The sequence below is a fragment of the Leishmania braziliensis genome, chromosome 3 (genome assembly GCF_000002845.2).
Source record: "Leishmania braziliensis MHOM/BR/75/M2904 complete genome, chromosome 3".
Lineage (NCBI taxonomy): Eukaryota > Euglenozoa > Kinetoplastea > Trypanosomatida > Trypanosomatidae > Leishmania > Leishmania braziliensis.
This window is the reverse complement of record NC_009296.2, coordinates 33,652-53,875: the sequence shown is the minus strand read 5'-3', so window position 1 is coordinate 53,875 and position 20,224 is coordinate 33,652. Positions and strand designations below refer to the sequence as shown.

The 20,224-nt window shown below is 60.1% G+C and overlaps 9 protein-coding genes across 9 annotated transcripts; all 9 read right to left on the bottom strand.

The window, feature by feature from the left end:
• Nucleotides 1-613: 613 nt before the first annotated feature.
• Nucleotides 614-2,296, bottom strand: LBRM_03_0210 (putative delta-1-pyrroline-5-carboxylate dehydrogenase; the record flags this gene model as incomplete). Its single annotated transcript, XM_001561561.1, has 1 exon — nt 614-2,296. The coding sequence occupies one exon, from the start codon at nt 2,294-2,296 to the stop codon at nt 614-616; it is 1,683 nt and encodes a 560-aa protein (XP_001561611.1).
• Nucleotides 2,297-4,106: 1,810 nt separating this feature from the next.
• Nucleotides 4,107-4,739, bottom strand: LBRM_03_0200 (putative U2 splicing auxiliary factor; the record flags this gene model as incomplete). Its single annotated transcript, XM_001561560.1, has 1 exon — nt 4,107-4,739. The coding sequence occupies one exon, from the start codon at nt 4,737-4,739 to the stop codon at nt 4,107-4,109; it is 633 nt and encodes a 210-aa protein (XP_001561610.1).
• A 750-nt stretch (nt 4,740-5,489) lies between these two features.
• On the bottom strand, nt 5,490-7,046 carry LBRM_03_0190 (conserved hypothetical protein; the record flags this gene model as incomplete). The annotated part of the gene is made up of 1 exon (XM_001561559.1): nt 5,490-7,046. One exon carries the CDS (start codon nt 7,044-7,046, stop codon nt 5,490-5,492), a length of 1,557 nt encoding a protein of 518 aa, XP_001561609.1.
• A 984-nt stretch (nt 7,047-8,030) lies between these two features.
• LBRM_03_0180 (hypothetical protein) lies at nt 8,031-8,609 on the bottom strand (the record flags this gene model as incomplete). The annotated part of the gene is made up of 1 exon (XM_001561558.1): nt 8,031-8,609. One exon carries the CDS (start codon nt 8,607-8,609, stop codon nt 8,031-8,033), a length of 579 nt encoding a protein of 192 aa, XP_001561608.1.
• A 940-nt stretch (nt 8,610-9,549) lies between these two features.
• On the bottom strand, nt 9,550-11,724 carry LBRM_03_0170 (putative ABC transporter protein; the record flags this gene model as incomplete). Its single annotated transcript, XM_001561557.2, has 1 exon — nt 9,550-11,724. The coding sequence occupies one exon, from the start codon at nt 11,722-11,724 to the stop codon at nt 9,550-9,552; it is 2,175 nt and encodes a 724-aa protein (XP_001561607.1).
• An 816-nt stretch (nt 11,725-12,540) lies between these two features.
• Nucleotides 12,541-13,473, bottom strand: LBRM_03_0160 (conserved hypothetical protein; the record flags this gene model as incomplete). Its single annotated transcript, XM_001561556.1, has 1 exon — nt 12,541-13,473. One exon carries the CDS (start codon nt 13,471-13,473, stop codon nt 12,541-12,543), a length of 933 nt encoding a protein of 310 aa, XP_001561606.1.
• Nucleotides 13,474-14,509: 1,036 nt separating this feature from the next.
• On the bottom strand, nt 14,510-14,929 carry LBRM_03_0150 (conserved hypothetical protein; the record flags this gene model as incomplete). The annotated part of the gene is made up of 1 exon (XM_001561555.1): nt 14,510-14,929. The coding sequence occupies one exon, from the start codon at nt 14,927-14,929 to the stop codon at nt 14,510-14,512; it is 420 nt and encodes a 139-aa protein (XP_001561605.1).
• An 871-nt stretch (nt 14,930-15,800) lies between these two features.
• LBRM_03_0140 (putative acetyltransferase) lies at nt 15,801-16,349 on the bottom strand (the record flags this gene model as incomplete). The annotated part of the gene is made up of 1 exon (XM_001561554.1): nt 15,801-16,349. The coding sequence occupies one exon, from the start codon at nt 16,347-16,349 to the stop codon at nt 15,801-15,803; it is 549 nt and encodes a 182-aa protein (XP_001561604.1).
• An 853-nt stretch (nt 16,350-17,202) lies between these two features.
• On the bottom strand, nt 17,203-19,812 carry LBRM_03_0130 (conserved hypothetical protein; the record flags this gene model as incomplete). Its single annotated transcript, XM_001561553.2, has 1 exon — nt 17,203-19,812. One exon carries the CDS (start codon nt 19,810-19,812, stop codon nt 17,203-17,205), a length of 2,610 nt encoding a protein of 869 aa, XP_001561603.2.
• Nucleotides 19,813-20,224: the final 412 nt, after the last annotated feature.

Below are 20,224 nucleotides of genomic sequence, written 5' to 3'. Positions count from 1 at the left end.
AACACGCGATATAGCGACTTATGCCCCTCTCGGGTTCCCAGAAACAAACGAAGTAAAAAAGAAAAATCGAGACGAGAAGCGAAAGTGGAGGGTAACTCGACTCCGCACACCGCTGGGAGGGAGAGGGGCCTCCCATATCCGCCCACATTAACGCACACACAGGCAGGGGGCAGACAGAGAGGCGCGGATGGAGGAGAATCGCACAGGGAGAGCGTTCTGGCTAGAGAAAGAATACGCCGCCAGTAGCACATGCATAGCCGCCCAAAACGTCACGAGATGGGGGACGAGCGGGGGGAGCAGCGAGCAAAAGAGATCGCTGTTGTTTATTTAATTATACCCCCCCTTGCCCCACCCCGTTGATGTGGGCGAACGCGCGTAGCCATGCAGTTCCTCGGGGCTGTCAGCTCCATCACTGGTGTAGGAGGCTATGGCAGTGCCGATGGCGCACATACCAGGCGAGAAGCCATTCGAGAGATTGTGCGCTCCCCGCCCAAAGTACTTCTCTGGCCTTCCTCCTTCTTGCTGCCCTTCCTCTCGATACCTCGACTGTGGGGTGCGTACTCATTGCAGTAGTGACCGCCTTTATGACCAGCCCGGTGCCGCCGCCCCCCCACTAGAGCGTGTACACGTCGGGCAGCTGGTGCGGGTACGAGATGGTAGGCATCACATCGAAGTTCTCCTTGATGGAGCGGGCCGAGACGAAGCGGGTGACGAACTGGCCAGCACCCGGCTTGTCGTTCGAGCCGCTCAAGCGCGAGCCACCGAACGGCTGCTGACCAACGACGGCACCGGTGCACTTATCGTTCACGTAGTAGTTACCTGCCGCGTAGCGCAGGTACTTGTCCGCCTCCCGGATCGGCGCACGCTCGCGCGAGAAGACGGCGCCGGTGAGGCCGTACTTCGTTGTCGAGTCGACGAGCTCGCACACCTCCTTCCAGTACCCGGGCTTGCTGTCATCATACACAAACACTGTCAACACAGGGCCAAAAATCTCCTCCCGCATGAGCCGCGCACGTGGATCGCGTGTCTCGACGATGGTTGGGTCAATGAAGTACCCCGTCGACTTGTCACACTTGCCTCCCACAACGATGTCGTAATTGTTCGCCTCCGCCTTGGCGACTTCGATGTGCGTTTTATTTTTCTGAAAGGACGCCTCGTCGATGACGGCGCCCATGAAGTTGCGGAAGTCGTCCGGCTGGCCCATCTTGATCTGCTTCTGACCCTTGACGAGCAGCGCCTTCAGCGCATTCCAGCAGCTCCTGGGCGCGTAGAGCCGCGAGCACGCACTGCACTTCTGTCCTTGATACTCGAAGGCGCCACGGGTGGTGCAGGCCGCCACGTGAGTGATGTCGGCGGAAGGGTGGACAAGGTGAAAGTCCTTCCCGCCCGTCTCGCCAGAGATGCGTGGGAAGTTCCGGTACGTTTCGAGGCGGCCGTAGATGTTCTTGTTGATCTCGGTAAAGACGCGAGTCGAGCCGGTGAAGACGACAGCGGCGAGGCGCGGGTCGGCGTTCACGGCGCTGTCCATCACCGCTGGCTCGCACGGCAGGAAATTGATGACGCCAGCCGGCAGCCCTGCCTCCTCCATAATCATGTACATCAGGTAGTTCGAGAGCACCGCTGTTGGGCTCGGCTTCCAGACCACCGTGTTGCCCATCAGCGCCGGCGTGCCAGCGAGGTTCGCGGCGATGGCCGTGAAATTGAACGGTGTGATGGCTGACACAAACCCCTCGAGTGGGCGGTAGTCCGTCGTGTTCCACACGCCGCTGTTCGGAACTGAACGGGGCTGCTGTGCGTAGAGCTCCTCGGCAAAGTGGATGTTCCAGCGAATGAAGTCGCACGCCTCCGCGATGCAGTCGATCTCCGCCTGCCACGGGTTTTTGCTCTGGCCCAGTATTGTTGCCGCACGCATCTCGTGGCGGTACTTGGTCGATAGGAGGTGCGCGGCCTTATAGAAGATGGCCGCGCGGTCGCGGAAAGGCACCTGACTCCACTCCTTCGAGGCCTCCACCGCCGTTTCCACCGCCTTCTTCGCGAGCTCCGGCGTCGCGTTGTAGGCTTTGGCTATCTGCACCTGATGATCCGAGGGAATGATGCCCTTGATGACGTTCGAGGTGGTGTACGGCTTGCCGCCAATCATGATTGGGCACTCCCGCACCTCTGCGCGAGCCGCCTTACAGGCCTCCAGCGTCCCCTTCGCCGAGGCAGAGCCCGGCTCGAAGTTGTCCATGGGCTCATTCAGCACAGGCGGACACTTGAAGGCCGCGAAAGCAAAGGGCACGGTACGGCGTAGCATTGCTCCTCTCTACGTAATGAGCGGCGACTGCCGTAGACGAGTAGGGAGGTGTGTGTGAGTGTGAGTGTGTGTGTGTAAGATCCGTTGAGGGTTTTTTATTGTCGAGTTCTACGTAGTCGCGGTGGGTGTGCCTAACCACGAGCACAGACAGAGGCGCAGAGAGAGAGAGAGAGAGAGGAGTCGACAGCTAAAGGAGCGTAGGCGTGTGCACAGTGCGGCGGTCGCTTCGATGCAGCCTAAGAAAGGAGTGAGGAATAGTGCACGTTCAATCGCTGTAGCGGAGAGGCAGGCAGAGAGCGAGCGAGGGAGGAAGCGGAGCGGAGAAGAGGGGCCCCGGTAAGGGGCAGGGGACGATGATGATCGTGTTTCTTTAGCTGGCCCACTCAGCGCCGTATAGAGTGGCGCACGACGAGAGGAGGAGGGAGTCTCTGCGTAGAAAGCCGAGAGAAGTCGCCCAATTTCGTTCGGCACGCCGAAAAGTGAGCCAACGCACGGCTGGCGTGATGTCATCATCGGGCTGCGACTTTTTTCCGCCCGCTGTATTCCCAACAGGGGGCTCTGTGAAGAGTCAGCGACAAGAGCAGGCGCTGCGGCGCGACAGCTGAACCGTAAGGCAGTCGTCCTACCCCCTCTCGTCTCCTCTGCCTTGGACCTACTCGCCCCTTCCCAAACTCCGACAAGACGCTCACTGGGCTGTTGTCTGTGTGAATCAGCCATTCGTTTTTTGGCGAGGTTTCCCTCTTCGTGCGCAGGAGCCTGCGTGGGTCCCTTCCCCTGCCCTCCCCCTCTCCCCACTCTCCTCGTACAAATCAGCGAGGGGAAGGAGGAGGAGGGGGGGGGGCAGGGGAACACGACCAGAGGGAGGAGGGGAGAGGGTCGCTAGCACGCCTGGCGGAAAATCCAATCAAGCCGACAACCGGTGCAGACATGCGTACATACACATCACTAGACGGGAAAGAGCGTTAGAGGGAGGGGGGGGGATAATGAGGCACCTGCATGCCCTCACCTCCTCCGCAACTGCCATCGCATCTGACACCACCAAACACATCGCTCAGATTAGTTAAGTCGCTGTCGAGCGAGAAAAAGAGAGACTGACAGCAGAGGCGGAGGTGGCGGAGCTCACTGCCTACACACGGACCGGCTAGAGGGATGTAACACACGCTCGCGCTGCATGGAGAGAAGAGTCCCCTTCCTCCCTTCAAAGCGACCATTTATCGGCCGCACAACACACGAGCTCAGAGCTCCCCACGCGCCCCTCGGCCTGCCCCAGCTCCCCCACCCAGTGGCGTGAAGCAGCGATGCACCCGCGCCTTACAGCAGTGCTCTGACTCTCAGCCATCGGTGCACCGCCCCTCCCCACGCCTTCCTCACACTCTTCCCGCCGCCCGCCCCACGTCGGCGGGCAGCGCGGGCCGGATGGGATGCGCTCCAGCCACGCGGACACGTCGCCCATCACACGGGTGGCGCAAGCATGTCTGCAGCCGCAGGCCGCTCCGCTGCAGCGCCACCCAGAGCCGGGTCGCCGACATCAGCAGCGATACAGCGCTTTGGCCTCGCGGCGTCGTCGGCACTGGCAGGGAGAGAGGGCAGGGGGAGGGAGGAGGGGCTGCTTGGCCTCCCCAGAGAGAGAGTGGGGTGCGGTGCTGGACCGCCCTGGGATGCCACGCACTGCGGTGTGTGCCACCCATCGCCAAGAACACCAATGCCTGTCGGCAAGAAGCAAAGAACTCAGTGAGAAGGCGCGCATAGGTGGCGCTGCGCATCCTTCACCCAAAGCAGCTACCAACCGAGTGTCTGGCATAACTCGGCTTCACCAGCGCTTGTCAGCAGGGGACCGCGAGCGGCTACGCTTCCGGTCGCTACTGCTGTGCTCGTGGCGCTTCTCTCTTTTCTTCCAGTGCTTTGACTGCTCCTTCTCGAGCTTCTCGAGGAGGCGGCGCGACACCTTCATGATGTGGAGGTAATTGCACTGCTCGCCACGCTGACAACGGCTCTCGAGATCCTCCTTGCAGCACGCCTCGGCAAAGTTGGTGACCGGCGACAACTCGGGCAGGACAATAACCGCGTTCAGCTTTTTGCCGCGCAACTCATTCACAATACGCGAGGCGACCTGCGGGTCCTCGAAGCGGATGTACACGTTGCCGAGGAGGTGATCGCCGAGGTTGCTCACGACGCGCAGTTCGGCGATACGGCCAAATTCCATGAAGGTGCGCCACACTTCCTTGTAGAAGTGCTCAAAGTGCTTCTTCAGGTACTTCTTGTCGAGCTCAAAGTTCCACTCACGGTCCTTAATGTGCACAATCGCGTGAGGGTTCGGGTACATCATGGGGAACAACACTGTCGGCGACGTGTCGGGGCGGTAGTGCAGCTTCGTGCACTGATCGCCGTGCCGGCATGCACCCATCCTTGAGAAGAAGACACAGCGGTCAACGTGAGTTGTCATGGCACTGCTCAGAAGGGCGTGGGTGTGCGTATTGGAGATCGAGTGTGGTACAGTCTATGAAGGCGCACTGGTGACGTCGGCCAGCAGCGCACACCTGAGGAGAAGGTAGACGCAGCACTGAGAAAGCCCAGGGTGTGGTGAGAGGAGGCGAGGAAAACAGAGGGAGTCAAGTCGACGGCAGTAATGGTACGCGGCTGTTGTGTATGACACCAGTCACTTCGCTTCATTCCTGCAATACCAAAGTGGGCGTGCGTATGCGCAGGTGTTCATCGCTCAGACGAGAAGGGGGAAGAGAGAGGGGCGGGAGATGGATGGCGAGACGACTCGAGTGATGGCGAAGAGAGAAGAAATGCTTCAAAAATCGCCACAGAGGCAGAGAGCCCAGACACAGACCCCACCCACATGGACAGACCGCCAGCGTGCATGAGTGTCATCGTACGTACATGCCGATACACTCCCCCTCTCTTGCGCGCACCAGCGCGAGCGACTTCGGGGAGGAAGGGGGCAGGCGGCGGGTTGTGGGGAGGACGTGCACTCCTCCCACCGCTCGCTTCTTCTTGCGCTCTTTTATTCATTGGGCAGGGCGCCAGGTAAGAGGGCGCTGCAGCAAAGAGTCGTTTGCACCGTAGGGGCCGCCCCGCCGTCTCTCTATTCGTTTGTGCTCATCACCTTCCGCAGTGAGCGCGGCCGCCTCCACTTTGGCTCCGGCCGCGCATCAGTCCTCCTAACGACGCCGCTATGGCGGACTCGTCACTCACGACTCACCACAGTGTCACCTTCGTCGGCATTGTCACTGTCGCTGCTGCTATCGCTGTTGTCGTCGTGCGTGTAAAGTGGCTGCGGTTCTGCCACGTCTTCGCGGGGTGCCAGTATGGCCCCAGCGGGGTAGCAAGAGGAAACGGCTGCCAGGCTCTCCTCAATGAAGTCGGCCCCCACATAGGCAACCGCTGCTGCGACAGCTGCCTGTGCATAGGAGAGGTGCTGCGCAGGGCACAGACTGCTGCCGTACACAAGGCGTTGGGCAAGGGTGTGGAGTGCGACACCAGCGGCCTCTTGACACCGCTCTTGGGCCTTATCGATGGTATGGGCTGCGTGTGTCTGTGTCGAGGACGGCGCACCACTGAATGCGTGAGTGCCGAAAAAGCTCTCCAGCGTCTGACGCGTCGGTGTAAACGGCGCCGCTGTTCTCTTCGCCCACGTTTCCTGCGCGGTGCTGAGCTCGGCAGGGGAGCACAACCACAGTCCCGCCACGTCGCCGTGCGTGAAGTGCCGGCGTGTGCTGCACACCGTTGTCCCATCAGCGCGCCGCTCTACACAGAGCTCTGGATCTTGCTCGCGCCTCCGAGGCTCTCCGACCACGGCGCATAGCAGCTGCCGTAGCACGGCATCCACCACACACACCATGTGAACAGTCGGCGTAGCGCTGTCCTTTACTGTCGGCACGACAGGGGTGTTTTTACATGAGAGAGATGACAGCGCAGTCGGCGGGGAATTTGTACACGCGGCGGCGGCACGCACTACAACTGGCGTGAAGTCCAGCAGCTCGAGCAGCCTGAGAGCCATGCCGGCCCCTTTCCTGTCCGTCAAGCGACACGCGTTGAAAACGAGATGAAACACCTCCAGTGGTGAGGAGGACGACAGCAGTGGGCAGAAGACACTTCTGCACGAACAAACTGTGGCATCAACCACGTCAGTCGGCGTGTTGGTCGTGGCATGGATTGCCTTGCCAACTCCGCGAGCCCAACCCTCTCGGCGACGTTGGCCACCTCGTTGTGACGTCCTTGTAGTGTTCGACAGCAAAGGGCTGAGTGAATGCCCCGTCTGTGCACCACTCAGAGCCTCCAGCATGCCCACTGCCAGCGCTGCCGTGTGCGTACGGGGCGCTAAAGGCTTCGCGGCGGCTTCCGTCCGAGCGCGTCGTGAGCGGAAGGCAGTCGCGAAGGCCGACGACGCATCGAGCGGACCACGTTCACGACGACGAAGTCGCTCTTCGCCTCGGCAGAAGCGCCTGTGCAGCGCGGCGTCCTCGTCATCCTCGGCAGCGTAAAGCATGTGACAGAGCGGACAACGCGTGGCAATCGTCGGCTCCGCCTGACCGAGATCCAAGGTGGTCTGCGTGAGGTGTAGCGGGGGGCGACTGCGACGCAGGCATGGCGGATCGGCACCACCTGCCGTAGCAGCGGCACCAAACACAGTTGCGATGCTGTCAAGTGAGGCAGGTGGCGACACAGGAGGAGGGCAGAGCGGAAAGGAGGAATCTGCACCCCGTCTTGCATCGGTGCCGAAGAGAAGCTCGCCGAGCAGCATGTCAGCTTCTTCTTCATCGTCGCTGCAGTGGTAGCTGGGCACCTTCGTTGTGTTGTGCTGCTGCACCAGGTCCGCGGGTGCATCAACACGTTTGCCTAGGAAGAACGCTTCCTTGCTGTTGCTGCTGCTTGTGGTGACGGTAGGCGACGGTGTGGGGCCTCGTGCGTTACAGCGGCCGCCGTTGGCTGTCGGTGAAAGTGAGGTCACCGAGTTGGAGAGTACAGCTGCCTTCTGGCTTGGAGTAGCGGACGCAAAGAGGGTCAATGGCGTTGGCTGGCGTTGTCGTGCGGGAGATGACGGCGGCATTGTCGGCGACGTTGGCAACACAGCAGGAGGCAACTACATGGAAAGCGAAGACCCATGAAGCGCAGGCACATTCGCCTGCACGCGCTTCTGCATAGAGTATATGGGTCCGAAGGACGTGGGGAAGGTGCTTAGGCAACTGCAAGCTCGCGTGTCCAGCCTTGCGGGGGGAGAAAGACGATGGATGGATTAACAAGGCGTGCACAACCGACATGAACGATGGCAGAAGATAGTAGCTTGACACGCACTCTCATCTCAGCAACTAGATCGGCCGCAGTACCTGGTAGAGGAGGAAGTGAGACATGGGAGAGAGAGAGAGAGAGAGAGCACTTCACGCTTGGTGGCGGGGCGAGGAGGAGGGAATACATCGATATCTTCTACGCGGGGGGGGGGTGGCAAATTTTCGGGAGAGTGAAGGTTTGTGCGTGAGTGTAAGAGCGGTGGCTTTGAGTTGCTGCTGCCGCTTGAGGGGACGCAGCACAGACAAGCAAAAGGCTCAGCACACAGGAAGGATGTCAGACACACCACCTCTGCCACACGCAGGAGAAGGCGGGGTCTGGTACACCATGAGCTGCAGTAGTGGAGCAGAGGAGGTGCGACGAAGCGTTTCAGAGACTCTGATAGCCACGAGAGGCGTAATAGAGAGAGAGGTGGGAGGGACATGCGCTGTAAGGAAATCCTTCAGCTCTGCTGTCCTTTTCTATCCATTGTAATCGGTGGCAGGCAATCCAGCGCTGCCAGCAGTTCCACCATGTCGACCGGTGCCGCCGCCTCAGAGAGTTTGGCGTCAGCTGCAGAAGAGTTGCCGTCACCAACTGTTGCCTTGCAGGGCGTCGTTGCAACCTTCTTCGCGTCCACCATTCCATCCGCCGCGTCGCCTGGCTCTGCAGTGACGTTCTCGCTGATGCTGTTGGCTGCCATTCGTGAGTCAAAGGCCCGGAGGCCGCGGACTGCATGCACATAGTCGCGCATAAGAGCGTTGAGAGAGTCGCTGCTGTCATCGCTTTTATCAGCACTATGCAGCGATGACCCTCGTGCCGCGTCGGCCACCTCCGCACCGGAGGAAGAGGGCAGAGTCGTAGCGACAGGCGGAGCCATCTGGTACACACAGAACGTCTCCTGCTGCGGCTTGCCCTCCCAGTTATCGCTGTTGTTGTCCCGCAGTGCGGCCATTAGTAGTTTCAAGTCGCTCTCCAGAAAAGTGCCGTCTCGCGACTTGTCCGTGACGGCAGTTGTGGACGACGAATACAGCGAAGACATGGCAGGTGTGTGTGATGGGTACTTGTTGAGTTGCTTGAGGGTGTGTCGTCGTCACTGAACGACAGCGTGCGTCTATCTCGAGGTGCGTTGTGCATGCGTAGGCGACTGTGAAGTACGGAGTGAGAGAGTGGATGGCACAGTGTGTTGTGTGTGTCAGGGAGGGATGAGGGGATGCCGCCATCCACTTCCCCATCGTTCAATCGCAGAGGCGATGTCGAACGCAAAGAGTGGCAGCAGTCGTGTTGGGGGCAGTAGTAAGGGAGGACGGCTGTAGAGCGAGTACCGCTATAGCGCACACGTGCGTCTGCCAACCTCAGAACGCATCATTATGCGCCCCAAGTAGCCCCCCCCTACGAGGGTAATCTAGCACCCGATGCGAGACCTGTGCAAGAGAGCGAGCGAGCGAGCACGGCGTCGCGCAGACATTGCGTGTGTGGGGCCAGCTAGGGGCGTACCTCTATGGCGGCAGGAGGCGCGTTTCTTCCATCCACGCCCACTTTTCACGTCCTGGCCAGCCCATACAAGCCGCGGAGGCAGCAGAGTATTTCCCCTGCACCGTTTCCCTCTCTTCGCCTTGCACACCTCTGCGCGTGCGTTCACCAGTGGCGACGTCCCCTTTGCCTCTCTTCTCCCACTCAAAACATTATTCTTCCTTCGCTTGAGGTTACAGCGGTGAAATCCGCCGTCAAATCCCGCTGGTGCGGCGCACACACCCACACATGTCATGCGTCGACATGCGCCCCTCCAGTGGACTGGCGGGCGGTCTGCCCATCACAGTGAGCCGATCGAGATGCGATGCGCGCGTGGGGCTTTGTGCAGTTACGTAAGGGACCATCATTCACTCACCAGCCAGTCAGCTTGACCACCCCTGTAGAGAGGAGATACTGCCTGCTTGAAGTCCCAAGCGTCACCCTCCCCACACACCGACTGTTGGCCGCCTTTACTTCATTATCTTCATGACGTGCTTGCGGTACTCGGCGAAGTCGCCATCAAACTTCCTCACGGTATTGTTCTCGCACACAAAGATGTTATCGCACAGGGACGTAATGAAGTACTCGTCGTGCGAGATGACAAGCAGCCCGCCGTTGTACGTCAGAAGTGCCTCGATGAGAGCGTTCACCGTGTCGATATCGAGGTGATTCGTCGGCTCATCCAGTAGCAGCAGGTGTGGCTTCTGAAACGTGATCCAGGCAAGCACGAGACGCGACTTCTGACCCCCGGAGAGAGTATAGACCGGCTGTAGCGCGCGCTCGCCGGACAGGCCCATGCTGCCGAGGTGCGCACGCAGCTGTTGGTCCTCCATGTGCGGGAACTTGGTGCGCAGGAACTCGAGAGAGGACAACTGCGGGGTGAGGCTTTCCATGTTGTGCTGGGCAAAGTGGGCAATGCGGATCTTCTTGTTCCGCACCACCGTACCACTGCGCGGCTGGAGGCTGCCGGTGCATACATTCATAAGGGTCGACTTACCGACGCCGTTCGCGCCAACGAGGACAATGCGCGAGTTCTCATCGATGCCCATGTTCACGTCCTTGAAAAGGCTGACCCCGGGCTTGTAACCGAATTCGCAGTCCACAAGCTCGATGAAGCTGCCGGACACCGGCTCGGGATCGGGAAAAGTGAAGGCAAACTGCGGATCTCTGACAACGTCGGCCACCATCTCCATCCGTTCGAGCGCCTTGATGCGTGACTGCGCCATCTTGGCCCGGTTCGCGTTGTAGCGGAACTTGTCGATGAAGGCCTGAATGTGCGCCCGATGCTTCTCTTGGGCGGCGTGCTGCTTCTTCTGCTGCCGCTCCTGCTCCACGCGCGTGATCTCGAACTGATCATAGTTGCCTGTATAGTAGTGCAGGTGGTGACCAACGAGGTGGATTGTTTCGGAGCAGACGTTGTTGAGGAAGGTGCGGGAGTGGGAGACGACAATCAGCGTTTTTTGCCAGTCTTTGAGGAACTGCTCCAGCCAGAGCACAGCGAACAGATCGAGGTGATTCGTCGGCTCATCCAGCAGCAGCACGTCGGGCTCGACGAAGAGCGCGCGTGCGAGCGCCACACGCATGCGCCAACCACCGGACAGCTGCTTGGTTGGAGAGGTCATCATATCCTGCGTGAAGCTCAGGCCATGCAGGATGGTGGCCGCGCGCGCCTCGGCACTGTGGGCGTCGATTGCGTCCAGCCGAGCATACACGTCGTTCAGCCGCGCGTTGGCCTCCGTATCGTTTTGCTTCAGCAGCTCCTGCTCCTCACGCAGCAGCTGCAACCGCTCGACATCGGTGGCCAGCAGCACCTCGAGCGGCGTCTCCATCCCCGCCACGATCTCCTGCTCTACGTGCAGAATCTGCATGAACGGACTCACACCTTCCAACTCTCGCTCTGCCAGGGCCCGCAACAGTGTCGTCTTGCCCGCGCCGTTGCGGCCGATGAGGCCGTACTTGTGCCCTGTCAGGAGCACAAGGTCCGTCTCATCCAGCAGCACCTGCTTGCCGAGTTGGATGTGAATGGCTTCGCAGCGGATATCTGTGCTGTAGTTGGTGCCTTCGCCCTTGTGGTGAAGTTTTGTCACGGCCGTCGTGCTGGAAATGCCGCGCTTGCGCAGGAACTCTTCGTACTCCTCGGCGAGCATCGCCTTCTTCTCGTCATCCTTGCGCTTCTTGCGCATGTCCTTGGCGGCGCTGCGTTTCATCTCCCACGTCCAGTCTTCGTTCGTGTTCGCTGCTGTGACCTTGCCAACGCTCTTGATCATCGTTGCCCGCTTCAAGCTCTCCTCGTACTGGCGACTGATGTTGACGGCACTGGCGAGCCGGCTCGACTCCTCGCTCGGCTTCTTCGTGATGCCCTCATTCACCATCTGCTCACAGATGGCCGTAGTGCTCTTGTTTAGCTTCTCTTCGGCGCCGCTGAAAACGTTGAACTCGCGGAAGTACAGCTTCATGGTCTCCACAATGATTTCCTCCGGCAGGTATGACTCCGATGAGGTCTGCCCCTCCAGCATATTGAGCATGTACTCGAGGACACAGTCATCGATGTTGCGGAGTCCCAGCTCGGGGATGTGGCTCACAAAGATGTTTACCACACGCTCATCGTGCGAGCTGAGGATTCTCTGCAGCTGCGCCAAGTCCATCGCTGCCGCTGTTGCAGTTCAGCCTTGTCGGTGTATGTGTACAAAAGGGGGGAGAGAGGAGAGGGCTGAAACCATACGTGTTCCGCTTGCGGGCTGAGCTCTGATGGCGGGGTGGTTGGTGGCATCACGAGGTCGAAGAGGGTTGTCCGCGGGATGGGAAAGAGAGGAAGGGGGGCGGGTAGGTAAGCGAAGCTAAGCATGTGGAAATGCATGCAGGGACATGAATGCGCTCAGGGTCGCATCACAGCCTGCCCCCATGCCACGCGCAGACGTACGCGCTTGTGTGGTTACTAAAGAAGAAGGCGGTGGAGAGAGAGAGACGACCGTTAGCTGCGGCTACACTCTCCGAGCCGCATGACTCAGGTAAGCGCAGCATCTCTCGATAAAGGAGTTGACCCAGCGGATTGGGGGGGGGACTTCATGCGTCTGGGAGAGAGAGAAGTCGGAGACAGTGACAAGGAGGGAGGTGTGTGGGGTGGTGATGGTGAAAAAACGAAGAGACCAAGAAAAAGGAGGCCTTGTGAGCACATCGCTCACGACGGTTGTCCACTTCCTCCTCCTCTCGCGCTCCTCTACAATCCCCCCTCTCAGCCCGTGTTATCGTCGCTTCATCCAAGGAACAAGGCAAGCCACAGGAAACGCACCAAACAACATCACCGACTCCTCCCCCCTCTCATGCACCCCCTACACGCGCACAAGCACACAAAAGGAGAGAGACACAGAGACAACTCCACCGCAGCGCCATTTGCCCTTCTTTCCGCTTCTCCATTGCTGCGGCCCCTGTGGCAACTCGGTGACCTCATACACACACGCCTGTCACTTCTTCGCGCCGCCCTTTGCCGCCTCGGCGACCTTCGCCCGCTTCTGCTTAAAGGCGATCAGCTGGTCCCACTTGTAGTCGTCAATCGCGATTGGGTTTAGCACACGGCCCGCAGCGCTCATCTGGTCTGCCGCCAGCCATGCCTGCTCCATCACCATCTGAATTAAGTCCTGCGCAGTGACGCCCTCGATCAGCGGCGGCACGTAGACACTGCCATCCAGCCACGTCACCTCGATCTTGGGGGTTATGTGGTCAATGGAGTAGTAGAGGAACATCTTGTCCTTCGGGAACGGCGAGCGGGCACTGAGACCGCGGCGGTAGAAGTCGAGGGCTGCCTTCTGCAGGGTGTGTCCGTAGCCGAAGAGGAGCGGCGACACGGTCACGGATACCTTCTCCATATGCATGAGGAAGAGGTGCTTGTGGTTGGTCTTGGGCGCCACCACGGCGAGCGGCCGCTTGGCACCCGTGTGCTCCGGCGTGTGCTCCGGGTACTGGACCTCCCTCTCCCACATGCTCGGCGCCGAGAGCGGGTTGTGCCACGACTTAAAGACCCATTGTGGCTTCGAGTTCGGGTTGACGTACTGCACCGCCGGCAGCGGCTTCCGCTTGAGCTTGCCGCGCTTCACGGAGAGGAACTGAAACTCTCGACCGCCGCGGCCGTAGTCGGTGGGGCACTTGGCGTGGGCGTAGTGCTGGTGGTACATGGTATTCGTGTTCCCCTCACCCCAGCGCGCCGGTGTTGCCTGGTTGTACGTGTACTTGTTGTGGTTGCCACGCCACATGGCGTAATACGGCAGCGGGTACACGAGGCCATTCAAATTACCAACGTGCGGGCGGAGTCGAGGCTGACGAGAGAGGGCGACCTGCGGGACACAAAGCCCCAGGGCCTTGAGATTGGCAAAGGTGTAATGCGACGCTGGTGCGGCCATTGGCGAGCGACTAGAGCAGCGTGAAGCGTGCCCGATGTCAGGAGTGAGGCAACCTCCCAAATTCACGTGCGTGCGCGTGTGTTCGCGCTTTTGCCGCTGTGGCGGTGGTCGCATGCCCACGAGGCAGAGCCCGAGAGCCGAGGCGCGTGAAAAGGACAAGAGATACAGCGGAGGAGTTGGAAGAGGGGGAGGGGAGGCGCATCTGCTGCTTTGACCGCACGCCCGGGGAGGGGGCGACGACGACGGAGGCGTCGTATACGATGCCAAGAGAGCCAAGTAATGAGGAACAGAGAGGAAGAGCCCCGAAGAAGGCGACGAGATACACAGACCTTCTCCCATGCTTTGTTTCTTCCTCTGCTCAGTCTCCTCCACTGTACGCGCCTTTCCCATGTACCTCAAGATTGCGCACACCCACGCATTCGCGCCGTGAGAGGGGCGGCACTTCAGAAAGTTGATGTGGCCGAAGGGAGAAGCGAAACCGCCTCTATGCATGCGCCGCCGCTCGTCTTCTCTTTCGTGTCTGCTCGTCGGCTTCGGGGACGTTCTGCACCATGCGCACGTGAGCCACGCCGTCCCCTTCCTCCTCCAACTCCCGCCTCGCAAGGAGCTAATCTACATGGCGGACAGCGGAAGGGGTGAGGAGGGGGGAGAGGAGGGTGCGAGGACAGTAGAGTGGGTCCTACTCGGCTCTCCCCCTTCGCGCAAGAAACAAAGAAGAAAAGCAGCATAGGGAGAGGGCGATGATAGCAGGAGATGGGGAGGGAACGCTACATCACTACCTACTCTGCTTCGCCGCTGCAGCCTCTCCTCACTCTCAAATTCCCCGCCTCGGTTGGCGACACGCACAGGCATGAGTGTCCGTCACACAGCGCGCGAGAAAGGCAGAGGGACATGGAGAGAGTGATTGGGTGGGCGGGTACGCAGCAGCAGGTGCGCACCATTATGCATGACAGAATAGGTGACAGCCAGCTGATAGGACACACATACACACATGAACGGAGAGGCGATGAAGTCACGCCGGATGTTACCACCTCCATTAAGTACGCTGAGTGGCGAGTCCGCGTGAGCCAAGGCGCACCTCCCATTCCCTTCGATCGCGCTGGTAGAGTTCCTGCAAGGCGGCGCGCCGCTCGCGGGTCTGCGTCTCACGCTCGAGCTGCGACATAGCTTCGGACTGCTCAGCGTCACTGCCGCTCTCAGCTGCGATCGTGGCTACATTGCCGCGATGCTGGCCGGGCTTCTTAGAAAACATCTCTAAGCGAATGCGGGCGCGCGCCTCCTCTTCGTTACGGCGCAGGCACTCCTCGCGCTGCACGCCTTCCTTGATGTAGTGAAAGACGTTCTCTGGCAGGTTGTCGCGGCGCTTCTCCACATCGTGCACAGTACCGTATCGGCCACCAGGGCGGATGCCCGTGATGTACGACTCACGACTCTCTCCGGAAGCGTAGTACCGCATTTGCTTGGATAGGTGTTCTGAGGCTGATGGGTTGATGGCAACGCAGGGGAGCGGGAGCTGTCGAATACGTAAGGGATACCGTGGCTGAGCTGACCCGCTAATCTAAGGCCAAAGGGGGCACAATAACTCTGAAGACGCGTGAGGGGTGTGCGGCGGAGCGAACACGCCGCGCCAGTTTGAAAACGATGCTAGGAAAAACGAGCACAGGGAGGGAGGGAGGGAGGGGAGGTGGGACGAGGATGAGGCAGGACAGTGCGTGGGCTTTCGGGACACGGCACGACGCACACTTGACGGAGCCCATCAGCGTGAGGGCTGTCCTCGCAAGAGCGTACCAAAGCACGAGAGGTGGCAGCGAGACCCACTTCTGTACACACCGGCTACTTCGATTTCCACCCTGGCCCTGTCCTTCTAAGAAAAACAACAGAGGACGTGAAGGAGAGCGAGCGAATCACTACGGTCCGCGGTGCACAGACGCGTCATCGATTTCTTGCTTACAGTTGCTTACACTCCCCCGCCTAAAGGATCGCGCCGTTGGCGTGCGTGAAGGAGCCAGCAGAGCACCAGCGCAAGTGCATGCGTCTCTGCGCTCGCCATGGCGCATCGCCTCAGGTGATCGCAGCAGTGCGCCATCTTCTCGAAGCGCGAGTTGAAAGGGAGAGGACGACATCGTCGTCGTCTTGTAATGATGGCTCTTTAATGGGGCTGCAGAATGCATTGGCGTCGAGGGCCATCGCAGACGCTCAGACATGTATATGGCCACACGCGGCAGCCCCACTCCTTGCTATCCTTCATCACTGCATCACACATGCGCATGCACGCATCCGGTGCCACTGGTGACTCCCCGCGCAGAGATGCAAAGCGGGACCGCCGCTTACTTGGACTTCTTGTGGTATTCAAAGTGCGGCTGCGGCACGACACGGCGCAGCAGAATGGCGTTGCACTCGTCGAGATCAGAGTAGTAGTTCTCTACCAGCTGCACTTCCTCAAAGTTGAAGTGTCGGTAGAACTCCAGCGCAGGTGATCCGACCTGGACGTGCAGCGTGACCGCCACGATGCGGTTGCGGGTGTCGTTGTGCACGGCCGACAGAACCGTCTGTAGCAGCAGAGAGCCGATGCACATGTGGCGGTACGCCTCCAAAACGCCAATGGTCATGATGTAGAGGACGTACTCGCCGTCTGTGGCGGTCTTCTCTAGGCGGCACGTGATGGAGCCGACTAGAATATCGTGGTAGAAGGCTAGTTGGTTAAACTCGTGAAAGCTGTGGCGGACGTAGTCGTTGTAGTAACTCTCCGTGTACTTCACCGGGAAGCAATAGTCATCCAGTACCTTGATACGCTCGCACAGGCGTGAGTCATTCATAGGCCGGATGTGCAGCCCCTTCAGCGGGGGGAACGTCTTCTCCTCGTACGGAACTGGCATTACCAGAGGACGACTACAGCAGGAAGGAGGCGCGCTCTTATGTGCTCGTGCTCGAGTGAGGTAGGCGGGGATGTGAGGGTTCTGGGGGAGGGGGGGGTTGTGGTGATGAAACAGCGCGCGTAGAGGAAGGCAGCGAGGGGGGAGGCAAGGTGAAAAACAGTTGCCATTGCAGTCGTTCTGTGGGCGCTGACACACACCCACACACACACGTGTGCATGCCGAGTAGGCCGCCTGCACATGTGAGCGAGATGCTCGCGAGGCAGACTCGATCCAGCGCAAAGGGTGGAGGAGCTACACTCCGCTTGGGAGAGTCGACAACACTGAGTCGCTGTGACGTGTGCACCAAGGCGGAAGAGGCTGCACTGTGCACACGAGTGGACTCCTTTGCCACTGATGAGTGACCGGTTGGACACACACACACACACGTCGCCCTCTCTTTCCATTTCGTCTCATTCAAGGATGGGCGTCACCCTCGCCAATCAAAGTCGTCGTGTACCACTGCGTGATGCATCTCGAAGGCTGCAATGCAGCAGCGGTCCCGCTGCGCTCGCCTTCGCTCGGCCTATGCCGTTATGCGCGACTCTCTCCTTGTCATTGCCCTCTATCGATCCTCCTTATTGATCACCGCACACGCCACCCCACACGCGGCCTCGTTGCAGCCCGCATCACTTCTATAAAGGGTCCCGCAAGGAGGAGGGAGGAGGAATGATGGCGATGGTGAAGGGGAGAGGTGTTCTCTGCTTCCGCTTTCCTTTGCGCGTCCTCGTTTCTGCCGTGCTTCGATCTATCGCCCCATCGACGCCGCATGGACAACCGACTGCCGTGCACCGACTCTCTACCGCATCCCACCTTTTCAAGCAGCTCCGCTGTCGAACAGTGACTCCATCCCTTTCAGCATCTCCTTCGCGACGTTCACGCGCTTCTCGCGTGAAGATGGAGAGGGCGGGGGAGACGCCGGCGCTGAGATCATCACCGTTACCTCCGTGTCAGTATCGGCATCATCGTCGTCATCCCCTTTCACCGAGATGATAGCTGCAGGCGGCGCTGAGGAACTTCGAAGAGGCGATGGGAATCGCGGTGGGAGTAGGCACGCCACAGCTGACTCGCCAGCCTCGGTGTTCTTTACAGCCTCACACGCTTGCGACACAGCACCACCGTCTACATTGTGTCGCGGTGGTGTGTCCACCAGAACTACCGCGGGGGCTGGACTTTGAGCACGTGCGTTGTTATCAACTATCTGCTGCGGGGGTCCTGTCGGCTGACCGATGTGTTGTGCGATGAACATCTCAAGAACGCGCCGCGCGACCGAGGCTCTCGTGTCCACGCCATCCATGGCAACATCAGTTGACTCCTGCAGCTTCGACTGATGGTCCTGATTTGCTAGCGCCGTCGACGCGGACGGATCGCAGAGAAGAGATCGGCGCAGCTCGCTAACAACAGCAGTAGCGTTCAAGTTTTCGTTGCCCTCCACTGCGTGTTGGTCACGTGTGAGACTTGCGCACAGCCACGAAATGAGCTGCTGTGCTACGGGGTCCGTCAAAGGGGCCGCAGCGCCTGGCTCATGATCCCCTGTCTTAGTAGGCGAGGAAGGAGTAGGGCGAGATGCTGGCGACAGAGAGCCTGAGGGGTTCGCAGAGGCAACCGCAGTGAGTTCGACCTTTGCGCTACCCGCTGCTGCGCCTGCACACCGCCCTCCGTCAGAGAAGCGCGACCTTGGCCCCCTCTCGGCCGCCTCGTCACTGTCGGTAGCCACCACTCTCCGCTCGCCGCTGCTGCCACTGTTGCTGCAACGCAGAAGACGAGCCCTCTCCGCCGCCAGCTCGCGCCGTGTGTCGGCGAGCTGTGTTTCGTAGAAGGTTTTCATGCGCTCGTACTGTGCTTGTAGTGTCGCCACCTCGTCGCTGTGATGCGAAGCGCGCGTGCGACCTGATCGCTTCTCCTTCTCGAGACGTTCGAGCATGGTCCCCTCGCTCTGCCGCAGGGCGTCGCGCTCGAGCCGCAGCTGCGACAGCTCCGCCAGTTGCTGCGAGATCACACGCCGGGCCTCAGTCAGCTGTCCCTCAACACGCTTGCACGCCCGCCGCAGTGTCTGACACTCCTTCTCTAGCTGTTCCTTCGCTACGAGGCTGTCATGCAGCTGAGCGGTGGTGGAATCAAGGTCTTGCTGCGGTGGAACATTGCGCTGAGGCGAGGAAGACGAGGGGAGGGGACGGGGTCGCCCACCGCTGCGGAAGCGATTGGCTGCACCGCCTGTGGCGGGGGTGGTGTGCAGCAAGGCGTACCCGACTTGCCGACTGCCCTGCTCTGGAGTGCGCAGAGAGGCGTCCGGCACCGGGCAGCTACGACAAGAGGCCTCCACAACAGGTGGTTCATCATCGGTGGTGCCATACGCCGCCTTAGTGCACTTCTCCGCACGGACAGGTGATCCACAAGGATATCGTGGTGGTTCTGCTGCTACCGAATGATCGTGACGGGGCTCTGCACCAGCACTTAGGGAACTTGACGGGGCAGCACGCGATACCGCCATCGCCGGCGGACGAAGGGTTTTAGTTGTGGGATTTGCCGTACTTCTCTTCACCAAGCGCTGCGGCTGTTCGCGAGGACGGGTGTTGAAGGAGTCGTCAAGATGAATCGAGGAGGCATCGATGGACGCGTGCGCAGCGACGGACTGCGCGGCACCGTCACAACGGCCTCGGCGCAGCGACGAGTCGTTGCCGATCCTGCCCAGGGTCATCATCGCAGTGGGGTGTGTCTTCGGTGGCTTGACGGCCGCGGGTGCTTCCCTCGCCGTGCCTTGCGAGCCTCCAGCGAGTGTGGGCTGCGGCTCTGTCGTCGCCATCTTCGGTGTCACCAACAACAAAGGCGCTTGGGCTGCAGCCTGGGGGACGGCGCAGTTGCTCATTCGAGAAGTCTGCGCGGCGTTTTCGTAGTCGTCGGCGCGCGTCAACGGCGCCCCATCCAACGACACAAGAGACGGTTGCAGCGCTGCCAGCGCTTGCCGATACCGCCGTGCGCGGGTGACCGGGTTGCCCACCAAGTTTAGCAGCTGCAGTGACGGCGTGGTGGACACAAACAGCAGTTCATCCACGTCCTCAACGTAGTTATTGCTCAAAGATGCGATGCGCAGGGTGCGCAGCTCCTTCAAACCGTTTGTGCTGTCGATGCGGTTGTCGTCGGCGCGGAGCACCTCCAGCGGAAGGCGCGGGTGCAGGCCGGCGAGACTCGTGAGCCGATTGAAGCTCACATCCAACTCTCGCAGGTGTACGAGCGGACTGACATAGTCGAGGTGCTCAAGTTTGTTGTGCGCGAGGTTCAGCTGCGTCAGTCGCAGAGGCAGCCCGTCGACAAGGGAGATGCGGTTGTAGCTCGCGTTGAGGCGAGTGAGGGAGCGAAGCGGCTGCAGGTTTGTTAGCTCCTGCAGTTCATTACGAGAAAGGTCGAAGGCGGTAATGGCGCAGAGCATCTCACGTTCTTGAGGCGTAGAAAAAACGGCGGGAAGGTCAATGGCTCGAATGCCGCGGCCGCGGCCGCAGACCTCGACTTCCTCCGACCCACCAGAGCCCCGGCTACTGCTCGCCGTCACCGACATGCTCCTCTCCTCCTCTGCTGTGTCAACTTGTAGAGGCTCTGTTTTCTACCAACTCGAGTGCAAGCGATTGATCTCTGCGCAAAACGGCTGTATTGTGTGCCAGCATGCTTGCATGCGGGGAGAGAGGCACTCACACCTCTGCGCCGCTGTCCATTCAAGTCACCGCTACCAACGGGACTCGTGTCTTGGTGGTTGTGTCGTGTGTAGCAGCCTAGCGAGGGATGGCGGTCAGGGAGCGGGGCGAGAGATGGCAAGTGCGAAAAACAGAGCTTAATGCGTCGCAAGA